At 36.6% G+C, this 24,289-nt stretch overlaps 1 protein-coding gene across 1 annotated transcript in view; it reads right to left on the bottom strand.

Moving 5' to 3' along the window:
* The window catches only part of PTPRD (protein tyrosine phosphatase receptor type D), a 371,958-nt gene that overhangs the window by 7,867 nt on the left and 339,802 nt on the right, over positions 1 to 24,289 (bottom strand). Inside the window, exons 32-36 of the mRNA XM_086770018.1 lie at positions 10,614 to 10,899; positions 9,950 to 10,128; positions 8,583 to 8,709; positions 7,477 to 7,602; positions 2,921 to 3,075 (exon numbers count right to left, since the gene is read on the bottom strand). Of these exons, the coding sequence (XP_086626144.1) occupies positions 2,921 to 3,075; positions 7,477 to 7,602; positions 8,583 to 8,709; positions 9,950 to 10,128; positions 10,614 to 10,899 (873 nt within the window). The remainder of the gene's footprint in view (positions 1 to 2,920; positions 3,076 to 7,476; positions 7,603 to 8,582; positions 8,710 to 9,949; positions 10,129 to 10,613; positions 10,900 to 24,289) is intronic.

Below are 24,289 nucleotides of genomic sequence, written 5' to 3' on the forward strand. Positions count from 1 at the left end.
TAATAAGGTAAATTAGGAAGCTAATGTTTAAGAAACATGCTGAAAAAATCCTGGAAAGATAGCACTGGAACCTGCTTGGACCTTATAAAGCTGACAACAGTGTGATCTAAACCAAGTAGCCCAGAAAGTGACCATCAGAGTGAAGGCAGATAACCATTTTCCGTTCTCCTTGTTCCTGCTCCTGCTCAACCATTTAAATATGTCCAACAAAAAGAGTATGATTTTCTAAACACATGTGAGGACTTCTAGCCTCACACATTAGTAAAATCTTTATTTCTTTAAAAAAAAACTACTCAGAACTCTTTCATTTAGCAAAAGGAGGGAATTAATTTGTTGTCTTGTGTTCTTCAGAAATGAAAAAGTATCTGGAGAAGCTACTTAATGAGGAAGACTCATATGGAAGGATCTCAATGTTTGCAAATCCTAACTAGCCATCAAGTGTAATATTTTGGTAAAGTATGTAGGAAACTGATCCTGTTCCTCTGAAAGTGGCACATATATATTAAAATTGTATCAATTCCTATTAGAAGGTGCTTAGGATTTCTATAGTGATGGAAGTCCACATCAGCAGTAGTAGCATTTTAATGATCAGTTGATTTCCTTCAGTGCAAGCCAAAGAGCAAACTGAGTTCTACTACATTTAATGAAGCAATGTGACATAAGTTTCAAAGAATCCTGAATTTAACAAATGGTGAAGGCACTACCAATGACATAGTATGATTCATCAAAGCTTAAACAGTTAGAAACCAAAGTTAGGATGATTTAATGAGCCATGAGGAAGTGATGTTTTTGTAAGACAGAAGAGTTTGTTGTTAAAAACACATCTTGATGCATGCTGGGAAAGGGTGGTCTTCCTTACTCTCCAGCTAAAAGCTGGAATAACAAGACTAAAAATATTTCAAGTTGCTTGAAGTGAAAATTTTACTTCAAGTTGAACAGTCCTTTGGTCTTTTAACTATTTTTTAATTAACTGCCTAATGAGTTTAGAAATTTTAAAATTGCAACACATCAAAAAAAATGCCAGAGAAGGAGAATATTTCAAAATTGTAGGTGGCATGGGTTTACTGTGTAACAGAGAAAGCAAACTTGTAAAACATGTGTAGAGTGGGATGGAAACCACATGGAAGTGGCACTAGTGGAGTTCATCATTTGAAGAATTTCTCTGTACAACAGAAATCCTTAAAAACTCATAATGGTAAAACTGGATGCATTATTACAATAATTCCACAAAGACTAGGAAAGTGTAGGTACACAGGATCTTATGTTCCCTGAAATAAACAAATAAACTTATTAATTTGCTAGGGACATTTCCTATTCATGTAAATTCACTAACAATGATTAGCATTACCAGCCTCTAAATTGTCATTACAATGATGATAAGATATTTAAAGACCAAACCGTGGTGAATTATACTGGATTTGACTTTGTTTCTACCAAAGTCAATGGCAGAAATCTCCATAATTTCAGCATGAAAGATCACATGCATTTTGAAGGGATGCATAACCTACTGCAAGCAGTATTTCATTGTAGTCACAAGTGGACAAGTTGGCATGGTACACAGAAATTAAAAGAATACCATCACTTCGCCTTCTTACGTATGTCTGCATAAAGGCATAAATATTACTTATTACTCCTCTGCTCTCAAAACTCATTAACGTCAGGAAGAATAAGGCTTGTTCTTATCACGGTTGTCCTTCATTTTCCCTTGCCAAATGAATCCCAAACACTGTTCTGCAATGCTATTTTCCCTAGCAGGCAATAAAGTCTTTTAGGCACACACACACAAAAAAAGTAGGATTTGAGTAGTCCAATATATTTATTTTGCCAGTTTTTAAATTTTTTTTCAGATTAGGGAAACATAAGGAGCTCTGTTAAAATACACTGGTGTTTTAACAATTTCTAGTTGCTCCTGGCTTTGTAAAGGAAGAACCTGTTTCCCTCTGTACATTCATATGCTCTAGTAAACATGTTGATTTTGTCTTCACGCTAGTATTGGGGTATTACTTGGCTTGCAGGAAGGACTTGGAACCTAGATCAATATTTTGCATCTTTGTTATATAAATAATAACATTTCATCTACCAAAAAATAATTTAATGTTGCAAAAATGAGTATCTAAAATCCTAATGGAATTTATAGAAAACAATTTATTAAATAAGAGATAAAAGATAAAGGCATTACTTTTGGCCATCTGCTATAGACTCTAGAATACTGTAGAGAAAATAAATAAAAAATACAAGAATATTAAAAAAGCCCAGCCTGGATTATTCCTATACACCCTGCAAGCTGTTTTCATCTACATATCAATTGTAAAGGAATTAAGGGAAGTCATCATATCAAAAAATGGGCATTATATTCTGAAGTTAGAAGTCACCCATACAAAAGTCAATGATTTTTTTGGACAGGCAAAGTTTCTAAACACCACTTTCTGTTCCATTCCCTTTCTTGAGACAGCTACCATTTTTATTTGTCTTATATTGATTGCTACTAATGTGCTACTGAGGTGTAACTAGCTTGTTTACAGCTAGTAATTCCCACCAATGTAAAAGCCTCACTTTTAATTTCCAGTGGAAAAGAAATATCAGATATAGCAGCCTGTGATAACGTTCCTCCTACCACTTTCAATGTGTAGCATTGACCAGATCGTTTCTACCCTGCATTAGAGACATTTTTATGTGAAGAAAAAATAATATGCCTCCACATATTTCAGAAGAACATTTTCTGAGTAAAAGGGATATCACAAAATAGTTCCTATTTCATAAAGCAGTCCTATGTGTTTCTTTTAAAATCTATTTGATTACATTTTCTGATAGTTCACCCGTGAAACTCCATTTACATATACACCTTCGCTGCAATCAGCAATCAATGTTAGAAAAAAAACCAAATCTGCATATGAGTTGCTTTGAGGCTTTGTTGACTTACCTGCAATGAACAGAAATTGGTCCATCCTGACCAAATTGCTCTTTTGTTTTATGCACTTGGCCTATGAAGTCAATAAATCCTTCTCCAGACTTTGGCACTCCTTGTTCTGGCCAGTCAGTGAACTGGAACTGCCTCACTGTTCGGGACTGTCCATCCTTTAACAAAAGACACAAGTAATGTATCCCAAAAGCACGTTTCAGTGGCTGGAAGTCAGTCAGCCAAGAACACTGAGAGGAACTGGGGAATGACTAGGATCACATTTATGCAGACTCTTTCAACTGCAGTACTGGCTAGTGCTTTTGGACACACATTGGCCATGAAGCACAGTTTAATTAATAATATTGCATAGATTCCCTTTTGCACTGGATAGGAGAGTTGTCTGACATTCTGTCTGTGTAAAAAGCATGTCTGAGGCTAAAGACATAACAATCTCTCCAGGTTATATGATTTTTTTGATACATTATGTTTTGAATCCTGTGGTCTGCAAATTCCTTCAAATACAGATCAGGGAAAATAAGGCCATCCAATTTGACTCTCCATGTCCTAGATAGGCTTATCTACTGCATGGCAGGAATATCTTCACCAATAAGACCAGTTTAGTCATTGCCATCTTTGCAGATGATATCTTTAATAGTATAGTGCTTTCTACAAGGTGGACATTCACCTGGAAGAAGATGGGTCAAGACAAGCCACTTATTTAACAAACCATAAACTTCCCTTCAATCATCGTAATTTCATTCACTTACAGCTTGGACTCAGTCCAAAATCGAGAAGAAGGGCTTCCTCTCTCAGAACAAGTCAGCTGAAGCTGTTCGTTCCCTTTGGTTAGGAATACTAATAGGACTGTTTAAAACTGTAGAATACTGTGGAATACTTCAGCCTGCTTATTTTTGAATAAAGCCACTGGAAGTATTAAACATCAACTGCTCCTGTATGCCTATTTAATGTGGAAATGGTCAGAACACGTAAATAAAAAAATACAATACAAATGGATGAAGTAAATATGTTCTAAATTTTCAAGTGTTATTCTTGATGATTTTGACACTGTCAATCTGCACAGCTGAAATGTTTAAAAGCATGGGCATAAAAGCATGGGAACATGAGCTACTGATGTGAATTAATGCCTCTGGACAGGTTTCCTAAGCACCCATTATGCCATATCTTCAAAATATTCTTCTACTAAATGAAACTAATGAAAAATTGAAATGATTTTAGGATACCCCCCTCAAAGGCAACAAGTTATGCTGGAGGCAAGAATATTTTTTTTTTCTCTACCACAAGCACACAGCTATTACTTACCTTTGAAATGCAACCGAAGTGATTTTAGAAAGAACCAAAGGAAAACTGGATACTTTGCTTTTGTATTTCCTCTGGTACTGTGGGTTTTTGCCTCCTATGTCTCAGATGAGTAAGGAAAACAGAAAATGGGTGTATGTGCCAACCACTGCTCCATGAGAGGACACATATACGTTTCTTTAACTTACTATCTCTTATATTCCCACTAGACCACTGCGACAACTTAGTAGTCTATTTCAGTGAAACATTTTTGCCCACTTGAAAAAAATATGTTTGAAAAGGTTTACCCAATTTTATTTCTTGTAGGCTACAACACATCAAAATGGCATTTTGTTAGTCTATGTGATCCCATTTTCCTCCCATGAAGACAGAATGAGTTTGCATCCTTCAGACAATCTTAGGCACATGACATTAATTAATCAAGAAGCCAAAACAATAGATTGATTCTCCCCAAAATAACCTCAAATTCTTCTAAAGCAAAGAAAGAAAACCTTAAGTCTGACTCACTTGCAACATGTTGGTTAAGGAGACGGAAGCTCTTCACCAGTTTCTGACCCTGATGGGAATTATACTAGAATAACAGTACTTTTTAGGAGTAGGAAAGATAAGAAACACACTACTTTACTTAAGTGTGCAAAATAAATTTGATGGTAAATAATTGTTTTTCAAGTGTGCCTAAATCAACTGTATTGGTATACTTAATGATCATAATAACTCAATAATCCAGTGCAACTCTGTAAAAACTGTTCTGATTTAGTTTTAATGGGAATAACATTTTGTTATTTAATGCTATTTAATGAGCACAGAAGTAAAGTTAGTCTGATGTTAGACTAGCACCAAGGCATATTGGGAACTGAACTGCAATTTCTTACACAGTTCCCTTTGCTACTGACATTATAAACAGTACTGCTTTCTTTTAATGAGATGCTTGCCAATAGCAGTCCAAATACAAATGTCAGATTTTATTAAAATCTTTACTTTCAAATATTGTGACAGTTTCCACAGTTAGTTATCAAAATACGAACTTTCAGATCCTTGTGTGGAGCAGAGGGCTTTAAATGTATGATCCTATTGATTGGCTGATTGTTGGGATTTCTTCTTGCTCCCTGTAGGGGATATTCAATTGCCTTTTGATGAGACTATAGAATTTATAATACTCTCTTACAGTCATCACTAATAGTTTAGCCTTAAATGAGACTGCCCCAACATATTGACCTCTGGAGTTTACAGAGAAAGTGAGTATAAAGCAGTCAGAAGCAGTATATTGAAACAGTTTCAGAGGTCAATTTCACCTCACAACAATTCACAGCTCAGTTTCAGAAATAACAGGGAGTTCCACACCAGCCACTTGCTGCTGACACCTACAAAGGCAGTGTGCTTCTCTTCTTGTCCCTGGGGAATAATTGGCTGGCTTAGCTTTGCCAGAGCATGGAACATATTCTAACAGTTCAGATGGTTTTGGAGATAAGAGAGAGAGGCTGGTTACAACCGCTGCAGCATTTACTCATTTTTGAATACCATACTTTATCTAGATGACCTGAATTACTGGGTGTGACAGCCACAAAAGCCTAACTACAGGAAAATTATAATGTACATTTTGATAAGAAGTCTCCACTGCTTCCAGGAAATTTGGAAGGAGCTACAGTTTCCCAGCACACACAGAACATTTTAGATGGCCCTATGAGCTTGCCAGTGTGTTGTTTAACAAAATGTGGACAATCAAGGTACAGAGATTTTTAAAATTTGAGAAGCAATGATATGTCACTGTAAAATGTCACAACAAGGTGCACGTATGCTTGACACTTTTAAAAACAGGTGTATTAATATCAGGTCTAATAAAACTATTTCTGTCAAATTAAGGTATTTGACCCTTTCAGATTTTTTACTGGTTTACTAGCTATAAGTAAACAGACTTTAATAAATAGCCTAGTTCATTATAATTCTTGAAATATGTTTTTGGAAATATATACTGTTTGTAGACACAACTATATCTGTGGCTTTTTGTTATCATTTTGTGATCTGAGCTTAGCAAACTACGTCATATAAGACCTGTTCCAGTTGAAATGGAACAGATTTTTAATAGATGATCTATGAAAACTATAGCATAGTTGTAGTGAAATTGGCTTTGACTTGCTATGCTTACAAGTGTTTTTAAAGAATGATGTTAGGAGTCTGTTCTTCTCCACTTTTGTTAAGCACAAATGGATTAGAGAAACTATGATCCCCACTAGATTTCATATAGAATGAAAATCAGATCCAGTGTGTCTACATTTTCTTTTTAAAACCACACACTAAAGTCTCATTTGCCAAATTAAAATGTTCATATGATGACTTGGTTAGTGTCTAGCTAATCATCAGTAATACTTAATCTTCCTTGAAGCCAACGTTAAAAGCAGTAGTCCAGCTACATTTTGGATGTTGACTGGCAACCCCGAGTAATCGTTCATGTTATTCCTGGACAGTATATCCCACTATTTTGCTTGAACAAATAGTATTCTACAGCGCTTACAGAAATGGAGGCTATCAGTAATTTTTCCTGCCATGCAGATTAAAGTGCTAGAAAGCAAAAGTCAGGGAAATGCCAAATATATCTTTAAAGTTTATGTATATTTAATCTTACACCAGTGCTCAGGTTTGGACTCAGGAATTCAGATAAGAAATGCAGTATGAAAATGAGGATGCTGGGTCACAGCTGCATGTACCTACTCTGCAGATATACAAGAGTGGGGAAAATATGCTATGCAAAAAATCAAACTATGATGTGCAAAGCTTGTCAAGCTTTTCTTACAAATGTTATTTGCTTTGCAGTTTTGAAATCTCAATGTATTAACCTTCATACTCACTCAGCCTAGAGGGTGGTGCAAAACAACATATTTAAAGCTGTAAGTGACAAAAATTGCCCCCAAAAATGATCAAGGGGGAAATGAGGAAAAAAGGGAAAATGGTTCTCAAATCATCTAATATATTTCAGCACAAATAGTTATTCAGAACTTTACAAAGCTGTGCTGCTTAGATGTTAGATCTGAATGAAGTCAATTGTTCTTACACAAAGATCTCATTTATTTAATAATAACTTTATCTGCTTTTTGTTTATTGCTTGTGTAAATTACACCCGTAGGATTTTAATAATAATAATAATAATAATAATAATAATAATAATAATAATAATAATAATAATAATAATAATAAAAGAGAGGAAAAGAAATAAATTGACATTTTCTTTTAAAGTTACGTGAACTAGTAATGCTATGTCAACTTACCCGTGCATCTGTAACCTTGAATTCCCTCAGAATATACTGTGGCATGTTGTACTCTGCCATTGGATCTACCACAAAATACTGATATCTGGCTGAGCGCTCTGCAGGCCAGTACTGGTGACATTTTTCCTACAAAATAATGAAGCAAAATACATTTCCTGTTACTTGAGATCATTACCATAAACTGGTATAAAATCTTTTTCACTCAGTTAAGTGTAATACTCCTGGAAAGTGCCATTAGTGACAGGAATATGAACTGTTTGTCTTGCTGTGAACATGAAGTTCCACACCTAGAATAAAAAACGATCTTCAGTATTGCATTGTAAAGGGGTTCTCTCTGGTTGCTGTACATCTGAACTAATTTATACTTCTTCTCAGTTCTATTATTTATCAGTGACAAGAGCTATCCCTAGCCTAATTTTCGGTACAGAGTAGAATTTAAATATTGAGGCCACTTTCATTTTTCTTTCTTCTTCCCTGTTGAAGAAAGTTCCCCTAGCCTCAGTCAAGACTGTAGCTCTGCATCCACTAGCCATGTCATGAATCATTGCTATTCTCCAAATACATGGCCCGACTCAGATTTCACTTATCTTGATGTAATCCTGTCCAGAAAGTAAACTGTCTCATTCTTTCCATTACACAGAGCAGCACTTCAATGAGTTTAGAACTGTAAACTAGGTGCTGAAATGTAAGGTTTAGTGCTTTGAACACACAGAAGACATTCAGATCTAAAAAATACCACACTTTCTTTTTCTTTTAACATTGTTTAAAACAGACACTGCAAAAGTGAAGTTTCCAAAAAAGAAATCTTCATTTTTCAATAGACAGGAATGCTCTCTCTGCATACTTCAGAATATCAACATGAAAAATTAGTTGCCGAATCTCAGTTTGTACCACTAAAAAACTGCCATGTCTAGCTTGTCTACTGCAACACATTTACAGATTGGAAAACCTTACATGTGGTGACCAACAATGCCACCAATATTTCAAAAGAAGGAGGAACGTAAATCTCACCTTTATCTTTAGACATTCTCATAACAATGAAATATTTTAATAAAAAAATCATTATAACAGACATTTTAGTAAAGGAATATTATACTAGTACTTACTCTGCCCATTTCTCGTAGCTTAGTGAGCATGACCACAATTGTAGAATTATGCTCCCAGAGCATTCTCCAGAAGTCTTCAGTTGTTTCTGCTAAAGGACCCTGTGTAGCTATGTAAGCTTTTTGTTGTCTAAAAAAAAAAAAAAAAGTAAATTAAGAAAAATATTTTAATCAAAAAAGGGAACTGATACACATGTTCTCTGTTTATATGTAAACATTATCTAGAGGAAAAAATTATATGCTATTAATAACAAGCACATTAAAACCTTATTATGATTGTTTAATCAAAGTATGGCTTTTTATTTTTAGAACTTTGAGAAGGAAATTACTCTGTTAATATTATGATGTATGTCTTTATCATTATTATTAAAATTTTAATGCAAATCTAATAGCTCAATTTTGTGTGCTGTAAAAAGCACTTAAGAAACACTTAGTTGTGCTAGTTCATTTTGTAGAAATAACTGTCTAACAATCTATTAAGTTTAGGAAATACAGCATCAAGCCATTTCTTTATTAATTCTCTTTCAACAGTTTGATGCCTCCAGTAAAAGTAATGCAGGAAGAAAATTCAGGAATGGACTGTACTGCATTTGCAGGCCTTAATATCCTACTAGTGGAAGCTACCACCAAGTTATAAAAAGCATCTGGATCAGCAGCTTTAAAAGATGATGGCCAGTTCACGTTGTTCTTGCTTCCTTCAATCAACAGAAACACATGTGTGGGTGATAGCGGAGATGAAAGTTGCTTCCAGTTATGAACAGGGGATCAGAAAATGATCTCTGTGGCTTCAGATACTCAAGTACACCTAAACTGCTTTAGGGAAACTATACTGCTTTTCCTTCATGCATTTTTCTACCAGCTGCTTAAGTCAGCTGACGGCATAATGCTCCAAGTTGTCATGAAGATACTAGTGGGTTACATAACTGTTTATGTATAAAATGCTTTTGGCACTAGGTCTAGCGGTAATCAGTGTTCCAAGATCACAGGTTATCACTTTGACTCAGAGATTGTATCTCCTTCATGTTATTTCTATGTATCTTTTTAAGCAGAATACTTGTGAAGAAATAGAGGTTCCAGATCATGAATATGCTTAAAATCTCAGTAACTTTCAGCATGTAAAACATACTGGGAGTTCTCAATGGTTTAAAGGTAAGTAAAAATATAACGTTTAAGATTCTACATCATTTACAGAATTTTCCTGTCTTGCGTGGCTGAAAACCTAAACCTTTTGTTAATGTTTAAAAAACCCACCCAATCAAACATGGCATGCATAGATAATAATACTAAATTTTGTTATTTTCAATATAATGACATAAATAATTTTATAAACTTTTTAAATAGTCCACATGAGAACACATCAACATTAGTACCTGTAGCCATCAATGAAACTGGCATTAATATAATCAGAGCCTTCTACTCCTCGGATTGGCTGCAAGCATACTCTTGTAGACTCGTATGGCATAATATTGACAAGGCGATTTTTGAATTTATTACATGGAAGATTGGCACTGATGAATCTTGAAGTGTGAGCCTTAGAGCTAGCAAGACGCTGTTGAAAATAAATCAAAATAATTAAGACCAGGTATAACAAAACCAAATGACACTATCAGATTTTATGATCTCTCCTCATTATCCTTTAACAAATAATTACAGTTTTAGATGCTTACTTTTCCATGTTCTATTGCATTACCTAAATATTTGTAAAGCTTCTTTTAAAACCTTACACAAGTTTAATGTCTGCTCCATTAATGCATATGGACAAATTTGATTATTAACCCATTACACAAACACACATTTCAAGCTATTGAAACAACAAAGGAACAGCAGGGTTAAACTACCCTCACTGAATGGTTCTTGTCTGAACATCAATTGAGGATAGAATTTTACACTTTAAAAAGGATGGTCATCCTAATTAAAAAATTTAGCCTGCTGACGTCTTATCTTTTGATTACTGGAAACAATTGGAGAAGAAAAGAGCCGTATTAAGTGCTTCCCGATTTGTTTTTGGTTCCCTGCAACACAAAATCCCAATACCTTAAATTCCAGTTCCATTCCTGTGACATTCTCGCCTGTTTCTATCTGTGTCAGCTTCTGGATATATGCATACAAGTTTCTGGCTGGCACTTCGGTATTTCCACATGTCACTGCTTCCAGTAGTGCATCGTGGATAAAGATGTATTGGTCCTCAGTTTGAACCATGTAATTCCTTTGCGCTCTCATTAAAGTTACGTGGCCATAAATATCTACAGTCTTTTCATGCTTTATTCTCTCTAACATGGCATCTATCACAATGAAACAGCCAGTCCTGCCAACTCCAGCACTAAAAGAAATGAACACAGAAGGGAAAACATGAAGGACTATTTCATGCATTGTGTTTACTTTTATGGTATTCAAGTTTCAAATTTTCATAACACGGATTTGAACAGCACATTGTTCTGAATATGAACATTAGCTTTTATGAAAGAGGTTGGTGCCCTGAAATACGTAAACTCCTTTAACACCTGTTACAAGCAATTGAGAATGTGGAATGCTTTTATATGACATCTTTGCATCTTGCAGTTTCAGGCTTGACTATAATAGAAATAAAATACATTGCAACATGTTCTAGAAATATATGTTCTTAAAAATGTAAATTACTAGAGATGATGAATCCCCTAAGAATTCAAGCTTTATTTGTAGCATGATTTCTAACTCAGTAAACATGCTGCTGCTATTCTGTTTACAGAGGTGAATTTATGGGCAAACAATAATGTTAAAGAAAATAAGCCTTACATACTTCTAATGTACTCTGCAGGTAAACTTTCTATCCTTCCCCCAACTCTGTCAATGGAGCTCCTATTAACTATTATTATAAACTGTAGTTTATATAAAAACTTACTACATTTAAACTATTAACACAGTTTGTTCTGTCCTCTGCTCTTTCACTTAGCCAGGCTATGCTGTTATTCTTTGCAATGAAGCCATGCATAGCTAGCTGTGCTAGCTACCGGAAAGGCTGGAGAAATCCTCAGCTGGCCATTTCAATGTCTGTCTTGCATCACTAGGAAAATATAAGAAAAGGAATGTCCAGAATCTGGACTAAGATGCTCAGTCGTTACATTATTTCAAGGGACTTATTATAAAAGGACTAGAATATGCTTAAAGACAAAGCTTGAAATAACAGCACTGAATTAATATCCAGACTAGGTGAGTAATATTTTTTTCAGGTAGAAGCAAGGTTTGTGCTTCCTCACAGGTTCTGAGTTAAGTCAGTCAGAAGCCGAAATGAATTCACATCTATCCTGTTGAGGCCAAAGAAACTACTATGTCTTAGCTCTCTGCACAGTAAGGGATTCCTCAGGAACAATTCTGAGCTAGAAAGCTGCTTTCTTCTCTTTGGTGGGACTTGAGGGTAGAAGATGACATGTCTCAGTAACAGACCTACATAAGAGCAGTTGATTTTTATGATACCTGCTGTCAAAATGTGCCAGACGTTCAAGGATTTTCAGTCATTCCCTCCCTGTCTTAAAGGTGTTTCATGCATGGGCTACCTTTAGTAACTTCTGAGGACAATGTTAGGCAATCAGGAGAGGAAAAAAGAGACTTACAGTTCTCACCATGATGTGATTATTGTTAGTTATACATAATCCTTTATCACACATTTGGCATGAATGAACAGGAATGAGTAGAAGAACTATGAAAAAGAGTACAGAATACACAAGACCAGAAAATACACTGAAGGTCTGAATATGCAACTTGTGTGCTAAATGGAGCCATGTTTCCTAAAAATCTCTTCATGAATTATTTTATGGAGATTTTGGACATCAACTGTACTGAATCAAATCTTCAGATGGACAACTGTCTTTTTATAACCATGTATATGACTGAATGTCATGAAGTTTTGTTTCTACTATTTGCATACATGTACCTATATAAAAAAGAAGTGTAAAATACTATGAGCTTTGTATATAATTTTTATATATGTTTGTGATAATGTATGATAGTTTCTGGCCTTCTAAATGCTTAATTGTTTTAATTTAGTGATATGAAATGCAGTTCATAGTATATTAAGCAACAGTTTATAAACCCTCAAGACATTGACATTATCTAAGTTAAGGATATTTAAGAACACCACGAACTGCCATTTTTTTTTTAAAGAGATAGAAGGAAATTAAAATAATCACAACCCAGCTTCTAGAGGACAATCATACAGAAACCAAGATCTTGTCACAGTTCCTATATTTTCATGGGATAGTAAATATTTTAAGTCCATGCTGAAATTGGTAATTAAGAGTAAACCTTTATTGCTTGCATGATGCTTTAAGAATCTTTGCCAGTTATCAGTAAACTACATTTACTTACACCCAAACGAAAGAGAAGTACAGAGCAGAAAGATGTTTCAGTCTCATACAAAGTAAGTTCTGTTCCTAAGTTCTGTATTTACACTTTGTTAATCATGGCCAGCAGGTTGAGGGAAGTGATTCTGGCTCTCTGCTCTGCCCGGTGAGACCCCAACTGGAGTACTGCGTCCAGCTCTGGAGCCCCCAACATAAGAAGGACATGGACCAGTTGGAGAGGGTCCAGAGGAGGGCCACAAAAATGATCAGAGGGCCGGAGCACCTCTCCTATGAGGACAGGCTGAGACAGTTGGGGCTGTTCAGGCTGGAGAAGAGGAGGCTCTGGGGAGACCTTATAGTGGTCTTCCAGTACCTCAAGGGGGCCTACAGAAAAGGTGGGGAGAGACTGTTCGGTAGGGCCTGTTGTGACAGGACTAGGGGTAACGGCTTTAAAACAGAGAAAGGTAGATTTAGATTAGAAATTAGGAAAAAATTTTTTACAATGAGGGCTGTAGAACACTAGAACAGGTTGCCCAGAGAAGTGGTGGATGCCCCGTCTCTGGAAATGTTCAAGGCCAGGTTGGATGAGGCTCTGAGCAACCTGATCTAGTCGGGGATGTCCCTGGTCCTTGCAGGGGGGTTGGACTAGATGACCTTTGAAGGTCCCTTTCAACCCTAACCATTCTATGATTCTATGATTCTATGTATTGCCACCAGTTATTCTTCCCAGAAGCCGATTTTCCCTTCAAACAGCTGAGGACTTCTGCTAACAGACCAAATGCATCAATCTCAGCTCTCTCAGATGCCACTCTGACAACAATTAATAAGAATTCTGAGCTTAAGAAAATTTACCAATCAATGATATTGATCAATGGGAGTTGTAGAGAAAGAAAATATACAGACAAATGAAATGATGGCTATCCTAGCTGAATGGCTGTTCATTTACCTTGTACGAAAAAAAGCTCTGCACTCCAGGAAATCTTAGTGACCTTAACGTTGGCAGTAATCATAGAGAAAAATCTAAAAAAAAAAATTGTTCCACTATTGCTTTTTTTTTTTTTTTTGATTGCAAATAAATCACCCCAGGTAGCACACATTCAAATGTTGGACTGGTTTATATAAAGTTTTAAACCATTCCTTAAATGATAACTCTTTGCATTCAGTTTTTATCAGCCTAACAAGTGCTAGTCAAGTGACAAATAAGGTTTGACAGTGCAGATGCCAATAGTTTAGAAGATGGTTCCCTTTCTCGTCATGTAATAATTAATTAATTAGTGTTCTTGCACTGTGTTTATAACTGGATATGACATTTTTCAGGTCAAACATTAAAAGGTTCGCTGGTACCTACAGACCACAACTGCAAAATTCCAACCCAGTTAAAAGCTTGCACATTCAGCTAGAATGAGCAGTTTTCATTTCTTCTCTCATGTCTTGCATTATCATTTACATATTTCTTCTTCCCACAAGCAAACTCAAAGAGGAACAGTCATTAGCATACCGTACCACAGAAGTTATTTGCTAGTTTACAGGTTTATGCAGAGGTTGTGAAAATCAAGACATCAGACCAAAACACCTTACTATGCACCAATGCTTTCATGATAAGGATGGAGGGGCTGACACACTACATTTATCTAGGCATTTGCCTCCTGACACACTCCTCTCTGGATCATTTTTTCCAGCAAGATACTTTACTGCCTTAAGGTGTTCAGGAAGCTCTAAATCCGCCAATTAAAAATGAGCCGTGTGCCTACCAGACTACCCTTTTCTGTTTCCAGGTAAAAATAGAACCAATGCTATGAGTATTTTAACTTCCTTCCTCTATGCCCTCATGTACCTTCTAACTCCCGATTCCAATAGCTTCCTACACAAGAGCAAGAAACTATCCTACCTTTATCCTGTTTCTCCTTCTCTTCTGTTACCATACAGACTTTTTTATATGGTATTGATACACTGCTGGGAAGCCATGCAGTTCGAATCCTCACTAACATGCCACTGTAACATTGTGAAAAACATAATCTCCTATCTGCTTTCTGCTAACAATGAGAATTCAGCTAATGAGAATAATTTCACAAATTAATTCTACACTTGTTATTGACTTTCTTGCCTTTTTGGTTTGTATCTTTTGGTGTTACTGTCAAACTTAGAATTAAAAAAAAAAATCCTATCATTTCAGCTTGTGAAAGGTACCGTTAAGTTTACAAGGTGAAAACCTAAGCAATCTGTTATATAGGTATGCCTACTAGGAAACTGTTATTACTTCAAATATTATCATTTATCCTATTACAACATTTGTTTTCAATTTCCAAAAGTATGACTGACTTGTTCCCATGAGCTGAAACATGTTTAATGTCCTGTGATTCAATACAGCTGCAATTCACAAAAAGAAAAATTAAGAGGCATAAGGGGGCCATTCCACACTAAAATCACTGTATGGATGTGTTAAAGGTTGGCTTTTGTGATTAATTTGTAGCTGTTTAAATGATGACCCTTTACTGATACTTCAGTGATTTGGCAAAGGAAGGCAGCGTAATTGCCAGTATTCACAGGTCATTTAATTGGAAGCAAAGACAGTAAAATATGGACCAAAAATCATTTAGGACATTTTTGACTCATAACAGGGGAAAATTTTATTGACTATTACAGTTTCAGATTGAATGAAGCTTGCATTTATGAACTGAAAGTACATAAAATTACTTGTGATATGGGAAACATAAAAATGCTTGGATTTTATTGAGGAATTTCAAATGATTAATTAGATTCAAATCCCACAGAAATTCTGCACTACTTCTGACAAGGGCAATATTTACATTATTTTCTCCTTTTCCTCTTAGGAAATTTGAACATAGTTGAAAATCACCCCTCTGTCCAGGAAGCAGCAAAAAGGCCCCTTATGAAACCATTGAACACTCTTTTGAAGGGGTACATTTGACTGAAATAGCATAAAGACCTTGTGCAAAGAGGTAAATAAAAGTTTCATTTTAGAAGAGATACCACATTGCTTCAGGAATTCTGATACTGTCTTATAACAGACCTTTGAGAATTGATCTGCAAGTGCACAATGACTTTATTTTCTTCTCCCTGTATTTATGGATGGATACCAGAAATCAAGTATGGTATACAACACATTTTCAGGTGTAATGCTCCACAACTTTAGCCATTGGGTTTTCTTCATCTCTATGCAAGGAGGCAACCATGTTTGTCAGTGAAGTAATATAAAGCTTCTTAAAAGGAACAAGGGAAGAAAAAAATAAGAAAACAGGAGATTTCACTACAAGCAGATAAAGCTCAGTCTAGAGCTCCCTAGAGTTTTCGTAGATATCTGGCAAAAGCATAGGAGGCTCATAAATCAGAAGTTAGCCTTAGATTTTTCTTCCTTTACTGAGCTTTATGAAGATTTTTCCTTTCAGTTTGTGCATTCTCAGAATTCTATCATTACCATAAATTCTTCAAATATAACTGCCCTCAAATTAAGCCCAAGTTTTTGTAATATGCAATTGTAGAAGTGTAATAATGTTCAGGAAGTAAATTTGTTCTTCATCTAACCCTGAGTTCAGCTGTGGAGAGATTAAGCACAAGAAACCGTCTTACCAGATTGTATCATGAACACAAACAAACAAACAGAAGTTGGGCAAAAACACCAGGAGGCTTGCATGTATGAACAAGGAGCTCCTGGACCCACAGAAAAACAAAAAGGAAGCCTACAGAGGGTGGAAGGAAGGACAGGTAGCCTGGCAAAATTACAGAGAGGTTGTCCGAGCAGCCAGGGATCAGGTAAGGAAGGCTAAAGCCCTGACAAAATTAAATCTGTCCAGGGACATCAAGGATAAAAAGAAAAGCTTCTTTAAGTATGTTGGGGATAAAAGGAAGACCAGGGACAACGTGGGCCCTCTCTGGAAGGATATGGGAGATCTGGTTACCTGGGACATGGAGAAGGCTGAAATACTCAATAACTTTTTTGCCTCAGTCTTTGCTAGCGAGGGGTCTAGCCACATCACCCAAGCTGCAGAAGGCAAAAGCAGGGACTGGGAGAACGAGGAACTGCCTACTGTAGCAGAAGAGCAGATCTGGGACCATCTAAAGAACCTGAAGGTGCACAAGTCCATGGGACCTGATGAGATGCATCTGTGTTCCCTGAGGGAACCGCAAACCATGCTAAGGCGCATGGTATATAAGGAGGTGATTGGTGACAGTCAACATGGCTTTACTAAGGGTAAATTGTGCCTGACAAATTTGTTGGCCTTCTACAGCATTGGTGGACAAGGGACAACCAACTAATGTCATCTACCTGGAATTGTGGAAAGCATTTGACACTGTCCCACACAACATCCTTCTCTCTAAACTGGAAGGGCACAGGTTTGATGGATGGACCACTCAATGGATAAGGAATTGGCTGGATGGCCGCACTCAACGAGTGTCAACAGTTCGATGTTCAAGTGCAGACTGGTGATGAGTGGTGTTCCTCAGGAACTGGTATTGGGACCAGCCCTGATTAAAATCTTAGTCGGTGACATGGACAGTGGGATAGAGTGCACCCTAAGTAAGTTTGCCAATGACACCAAGCTGTGTGGCGTGGTTGACATGCTGGAGGGAAGGGATGCCATCCAGAGTGACCTTGACAGGCTGGAGAGGTGGGCCCATAAGAAACTGATGAAGTTCAACAAGTGCAAAGTCCTGCACATGGGTCAGGGCAATCCCAGGCACAAATACAGGCTGTGCAGAGAATGGATTGAGAGCAGCCCTGAGGAGAAGGACTTGGGAGTGCTGGTGGATGAGAAACTCAACATGAGCTGGCAATGTGTGCTTGCAGTTCAGAATGCCATCTGCATTCTGGGCTGCGTCAAGAGGACCGTGACCAGCAGGTCACAGGAAGTGATTCTTCTCCTCTGCTCTGCTCTCGTGAGATCCCACCTGGAGTACTGTGTCCAGCTCTGGAGCCCCCAACACAAGAAGGATACGGAAATATTCAAGCAAGTCCAGAGGAGGGCCACGAAGATGATAAGAGGGCTGGAGCACTTCTCCTATGAGGACAGGCTGAGAGAGTTGGGGCTGTTCAGCCTGGAGAAGAGGAGGCTCTGGGGAGACCTTATAGCAGTCTTCCAGTACCTCAAGGGAGCCTACAGAAAAGGTGGGGAGAGACTGTTCAGCAGGGCCTGTTGTGATAAGACTAGGGGTAATGGTTTTAAAATAAAGGGAGGTAGATTTAGATTAGATATTAGGAGATAATTTTTTACCTGGAACAGGTTTCCCAGAGAGGTGGTGGATGCCCCATACCTGGAAACATTCAAGGCCAGGTTGGATGGGCTCTGAGCAACCTGATCTGGTTGGAGATGTCCCTGGTCCTTGCAGGGGGGTTGGACTAGATGACCTTTGAAGGTCCCTTCCAACTGTAACTATTCTATGATTCTATGATTCTAAGAAAAATGGGGAGAAACTCTTCAGGAAGGCCTGTTGTGATAGGATGAAGGGTAATGGTCTTAAAATAGAGGGAGGTAGATTCAGACTAGATACAAGGAATAAATTTTTTACACTGAGGGTGGTGGAATACTGGAAAAGGTTTCCCAAAGAGGTGGTGGATGCCCCATCCCTGGAAACATTCAAGGCCAGGTTGGATGAGGCTCTGAGCAACCTGATTTAACTGAAGCTGTCCCTGCGTCTTGCAAGGGGATTGGACTAGATGACCTTTGAAGGTCCCTTCCAATCCTAACTATTCTATGATTCTATGAAACCCTCAAATATTAAAACATACAGAACAAAAACTCTAAGAAATTCCTCTAACAGATCCCACATACAGGGAATAATTGTTTTGTTTTAAAAAATAACTTTAAAAGCTGAGTTTTCCACACAGGAAAAAAAAAAAGTAGCATTACTAATGTTCAACAAAATAAAACAACAATGTTATAGGAGACACTTCTAACAAGGAGATTCCATTACAGCAGTTCAAATCCTCCCACCAGACTTTAAATTCAGGTTTGTCATGAGCCAGAACTTTAGCAATACAGGAATGTAGTTGTGGAAGCGCATAATGTAAAGAGCAACTTCACTGTCTGATAGCAGTGAAGTAAGCAGTGCAGCACATCTCAAGAATGGCAGAGAAATCATAAGGTTGAAGAAACATCGAAGAGGATGACAATGCGTGAAGGGGAGGTTACTCAAGTCAGATAACTCAGCTTGGAGTAGAGAAGACTCAAGAGAAAGGGATATGAAAAAAGGGCACAAACCACACGTTATGTGGAGGAGGTGAAAAGGAAATGACTATTCATTTTTTGATTGTAACACAAGAAAAAGGATCGTGAAATGAAATGATGACAAAGATAATTTAAAACAAACAGGAGGCAGTTTTTCATGTAGTACATAATTAAATTATTGAACTCATTGTTACAGATTACCACAGATGCCAAAAAGAAATCAATAGAGGAAAGTATTCATTAAGGGTTATGAAGCAACGAGTTACAAACACAAGTTCTCCTGCAGAAATCCTTTTACTAGGCTGCTGGAATTTGAATAAGCACTCTAAGAAAATAACATTCTAGACATGTCCTGGGAGAGAAGCTTAAACACACTACCTAAATTTCATCTCATGGTCCCACATACTTAAAGAAAGCACAAGCATTCCAATCCCTTATCTGCTAATCAGATCATCTAGATCTCCTCCTTTCAATCAACACTTCTGCCTTTGGGTACCTGATACTTTTAGGAACTATGCCATTGAAAAGAGACAGAACTATTTCTGATCCTTGCTTTTTCTTCCTTAAAACTGACAGAATGTCACAGGGTATTTCTGTCTGCTTCTTTCCTGAAATTATGAATTGTTGGTGAAAAAAAATCTCTTATTGTTCTGCTTGTGAGATGGAATAACAGAAATTACACAATATAACGACTGAAAAGTTCATCAACCTATTTCATACCACTTCTTTTTCTTATCTTGGTTTCCCTTCAGAGTTGATTGCTGATTTTATACAGCAATACATGCCATAATCCTACCTTTCATAGAGGATTTATATATATATACACCTTACTGTAAATCACTGTATCACCTGATTTCTTGAATTACTCAGATATATAAAGGAAATAAATTACAATAAACTGTATTTCTCTGCACTGTTTTATCTGTGCAGAGGGATTTACTATAATTTTTTTTTTATTTCAAAATTAATCCAGTTCTCAGATATCCTGTCCTGATTTTCCTGTCTCTCTAAATAGAATCTTACATATTCACTGGACTGCATTCTGTATTTAGTATCAAAGAGTTAAGTATCCTAAATATATTTTCTCAGTGAGATTTGTTGAGTTTCAGTGTGTATTTTACATTATTTGACAAAGCATTCTTGTCATTATGCATTAAGAAAAACAGATCTAAAATTTACTGAAACAGAGTTTAGTGAAATAGAGTTCAGAAAAATAATGTATTTTGAGGTTAATTTTAAAAATTGATCTTACTGTGACTTCTTACCTTCAATTAAAAAACAGATCTATGCATGAACAGCTGTAGTAAATACAGAAAATTATACTTTTGGGTAATTTATGAGAGGAAGTACAGTGATTCTATCATCAATAAATAAAAGTGAAGATTGCAGCACAGCAAAGCAGCCGATGAGCAGAAATTACGCTGCTTGCTGCTTACAACTACTCCTTGCTTTCTTTGCATTTTAACCTATTTTGCGTTCTCAAGGTGGAACATTTTGAGGAGTACTTTTGTACTTTTGAATATTTCTGTACTTTGATTACATGTTCATGTGGAACATGTAGAAGAGCTATTACCCTATCTGTGTGGGAAATAGGAAGGTGAAATGATGCTATCTGAAAATGAATTAAAGAAAGTGGGAAGAAATGTGTTCTGCACTACTGGATAACAGGATGACCTTGAAAGCACCTGCTGAACGCTAAGGTGCTTTCTAGTTTCAGAGTCCTTTTGGACTCCTTTCTGATTCTAGGTGTTTTTATACATATTGTAGCCAACAATTGTTTCTTTTTCTTAACAATGCCTGCTGTCAGGATCCCTATTTTTTAAATCAGAACACTATCATTTGCCATTTGTTATGCTTGGGTTTTAGACTGACAGAACATTGATGAGGTCTCAGATTGTCATCCAGACATAATATTTCATCTAGTATATACAAAGCAAGAAAGAACTCACAGTACTGGGTCTCCTCAGTCTGCATTGGTTTTTTTTTCAGTACCAACCACAGTTCAAAGCCCTGAATTAATGGGGCCACTGTCTACAAATCCTCCTTTTTTTTTCGTCTTTTTTTTTTCTACTTTGAAAACTTGGCAATAACCAGAAATCAGTCCCCAAGCTTGAAGCTGATGGGACTTTAGTAGCAGATCCACTGTTTTGCATCTCCATCTCAAGATGTCCCTTCCTTTTCCACAGAGAACTGATATATCTAGAGAATATATTCAGAGAATGAGACAAATGTGATCTTGCCACCTTAGATTTGGTTCAAATTGACAGTTGCAATATGGTAATAATGCAGTGAGAGGTCAGATAGCAGAAAACAGAGAAGAAAAAACTATGAGGCTTCTCTGATGGGCTCATATCAAGGCTCTTGCTAGGCCTCTGTTTCCTTAAACCAAGTGGTGAGAAGAATAAACACCCTTTTCAATATCTCTGACAATACTCCACCAACAGCTGAGGAGCTTGGTTACTAGTACTAATTCTGATGTTTCTTTTCCTTAACCTTTATATCAGCATGAATTTCCTGTAATGTAGTAGAAAATCAGGTTATGAGTTGTTAATACTGCTAAGCATTTTACATTTCTTAATCACAATTTGTCATTTAGAGGTTGGACACTAATGTCTCTCTTATTTGCAGAATTTTGAACTTGATGAGTAAATACTGTGGACAAGTTACAAAAAAATAATGGAGGTTTTGGTGTAGAAGTTTAAAAGTAGCTGTAAAGTGAGCTTGTATGGTATTCCAGTAATTTTTAAATAATTAAAAACTATTTTAAAATTTAGATAACAAAAAAATATAGGCTGCAAAATGCAGGATTCATTTGGAGCAGCAGTCATTGACAAAATCTGATAAGTGATGAGACCCTGAAGTAAGTCTGTAAAAGTATGAAAAATGAAGAAGGAGCAATATTCAGGGCAGAATACTGATTGGAAAGCCGCCATGAAAAGATAACAGGACTATTTTTAATGCCGCATTTTACTTCTAGAGGCACAGGAAGATGATTTAAAAGGCTTTCATGCTGATTACTTTAGATGAAAATATAGCCTGTTCAAAGTTAGCCAAACATGCCGGGTAGCCAAGTTGATGCAATGTGTTTCAGTATACTATGTGTCCATGGATATTCTGGAAGTTACTGTAGGTACAGCTGGGAAATCTCAGAGATACCCCTTTCCAGAATTCAGCTATTGAGTTATAAAAATATTTTCACATTTCCTGCAGATGGCTGGATTCTTTTCTTCACTCATAATTTTAATTCAGAATTCATTACGGACAGCTGCTTGCTCTGATAGAACCTAATTGCTCTTTTACTAGATTCAGCTGCAAGCAGTCAGATTTCCTTTTCCTTTGTAGAGTATATTATATATAAACATGGGTGGAGAGAAAAATAACCAATTAACTAAATACATATGGATAAAATGACTCACTAAGAACGCTGATCAAATAATGTATCAAACTGCAGCTTAGGTCAAAGGAAATTACAGGCCTTGTAGGACATGATAATATATATATGGAAATAATTATCAGCACCAACATATTTGTAATTTGAGATAACACATGGAAAAGGCATTGCTTCTATTAAAAATATCTTGCAGAAAATTATTACATTTTAATAAGGGGCAAGTTATTTCACTGAGTGAAAAATCACCAGTCTCCAGGAGACTGGCTCAACCAAAACCATTTGTTGGACGAATCCAAGTCAGGCCTTGGTACCTCCACTGGAGAAGTTAGCAAGAAAATGTGGCATAATTCTGGAACTATTTTCGCTGCCTTACCTTTTTTTTTAAAAAAAAAAACAACAAACCAAACCAAACCAAAACAAAACCAAACCAAAACAAAAAACTGGGGAACAGTTACTGTTACTAAGACTACAGAAAAAAGGGGTACATCACAAATGAGGGAGCAGAAACAGCCAGCAAAAAGACTAGGGGTGTGAGGATTGCAGGTCAAGTAAAGTAGTTTAGGGTATTTTGCTGTTCTAGTTTGCTGCAATGGATGAACACAAGGAAAAGTTGTAGACATGTAAAAAAAAAAAAAACCCAGCATTAAAGAATGTTCTTTTTTTCTCCCTTTACCCAAAGACATTTAGTGAAATGAAGAGACACATGTTTACAGTAACAGTAAATAGATATCCTCTAACATGATGTGTGAAACTACTTGTCAGAGAATAATACTTAGATAAAGAAAGAAGTCAAAGATAAGACTGTCTGGTTTTGTTCTTTAAAATGTGTGTACAATCATGAATATAAACAGTAAATATCCACCAGTTTCTCTAATTAGGTAACAGAATAACGGGGGGAGGACAGAATTGAAATCCTCATGAAGTAGGACTAAACTAGTCACAAACCGCTTGCTGCTGGGGAGGAAACTTTACTGAAATATTGTTGACACTGGAATTTTACACTTTCCCCTGAAAGTTCTGACATTTGCAATTGTCAGAGACAGGACACTGGCCTAGATAGACCACTGATTCTATCTAGTAATAGCATTCAGTAGGTTCCTTTACAGATTTCTGACTTCTACCAGAAACAAAATCTTACCCTATGCAGCCATAGCAGCTTTTTAGGATTTCAAAAGACAATCTAGCCCCAAGTCACAGCAGTGGGGTTATAATCCCCTGATTCAGAGGCTAAGTTACAACTAAAGATGGTTTTATATACATAGGACAGATTTAATAAAAAAGACCACAAGCAGGTATATTCCATTGTTTGAACCTGCATGAAGAAACACTGCTATTATTTGTTACTTGTATGCTTTTGAATTTTTAAATGATTCCATTGCTACTTACTGAGTTTTTATGCTTATAAACAATGGAAGCACATAGTGTACATACAGCAACTTCAGTTCAGATTTTAGGAAAGGTTGATTTGCTGTGTGGAACTGTTTTCTAACTTAAAACAAAACTTGAAAATGGATCATACCTCAGGGTGGATTTCTAGATGATATAGCATAGTATTTTCCTATTCAAACTAAAAATATCAAGGTACCCTACCCTGGACACTGTCATGTTAACTCCTGTATGGTAAACCTTGTCATGTCGCTACTCTCAGAAGGAAACAAATTAGAGACCTAAGCTAGTAAGACCCAGACTGCCCTTAAGTTAAAGAGTGATCACTTGGGGAAGGTCACTAGCATTTTTGCAATCAAGATGATCCTAACTAATGACAAATTTGAAACAGAGAAAAAAAATTCCAACATTACTCATTCATCGCTGGCTCTG

This window comes from Chlamydotis macqueenii, chromosome Z, assembly GCF_036417535.1.
Source record: "Chlamydotis macqueenii isolate bChlMac1 chromosome Z, bChlMac1.mat, whole genome shotgun sequence".
NCBI classification, from domain to species: domain Eukaryota; kingdom Metazoa; phylum Chordata; class Aves; order Otidiformes; family Otididae; genus Chlamydotis; species Chlamydotis macqueenii.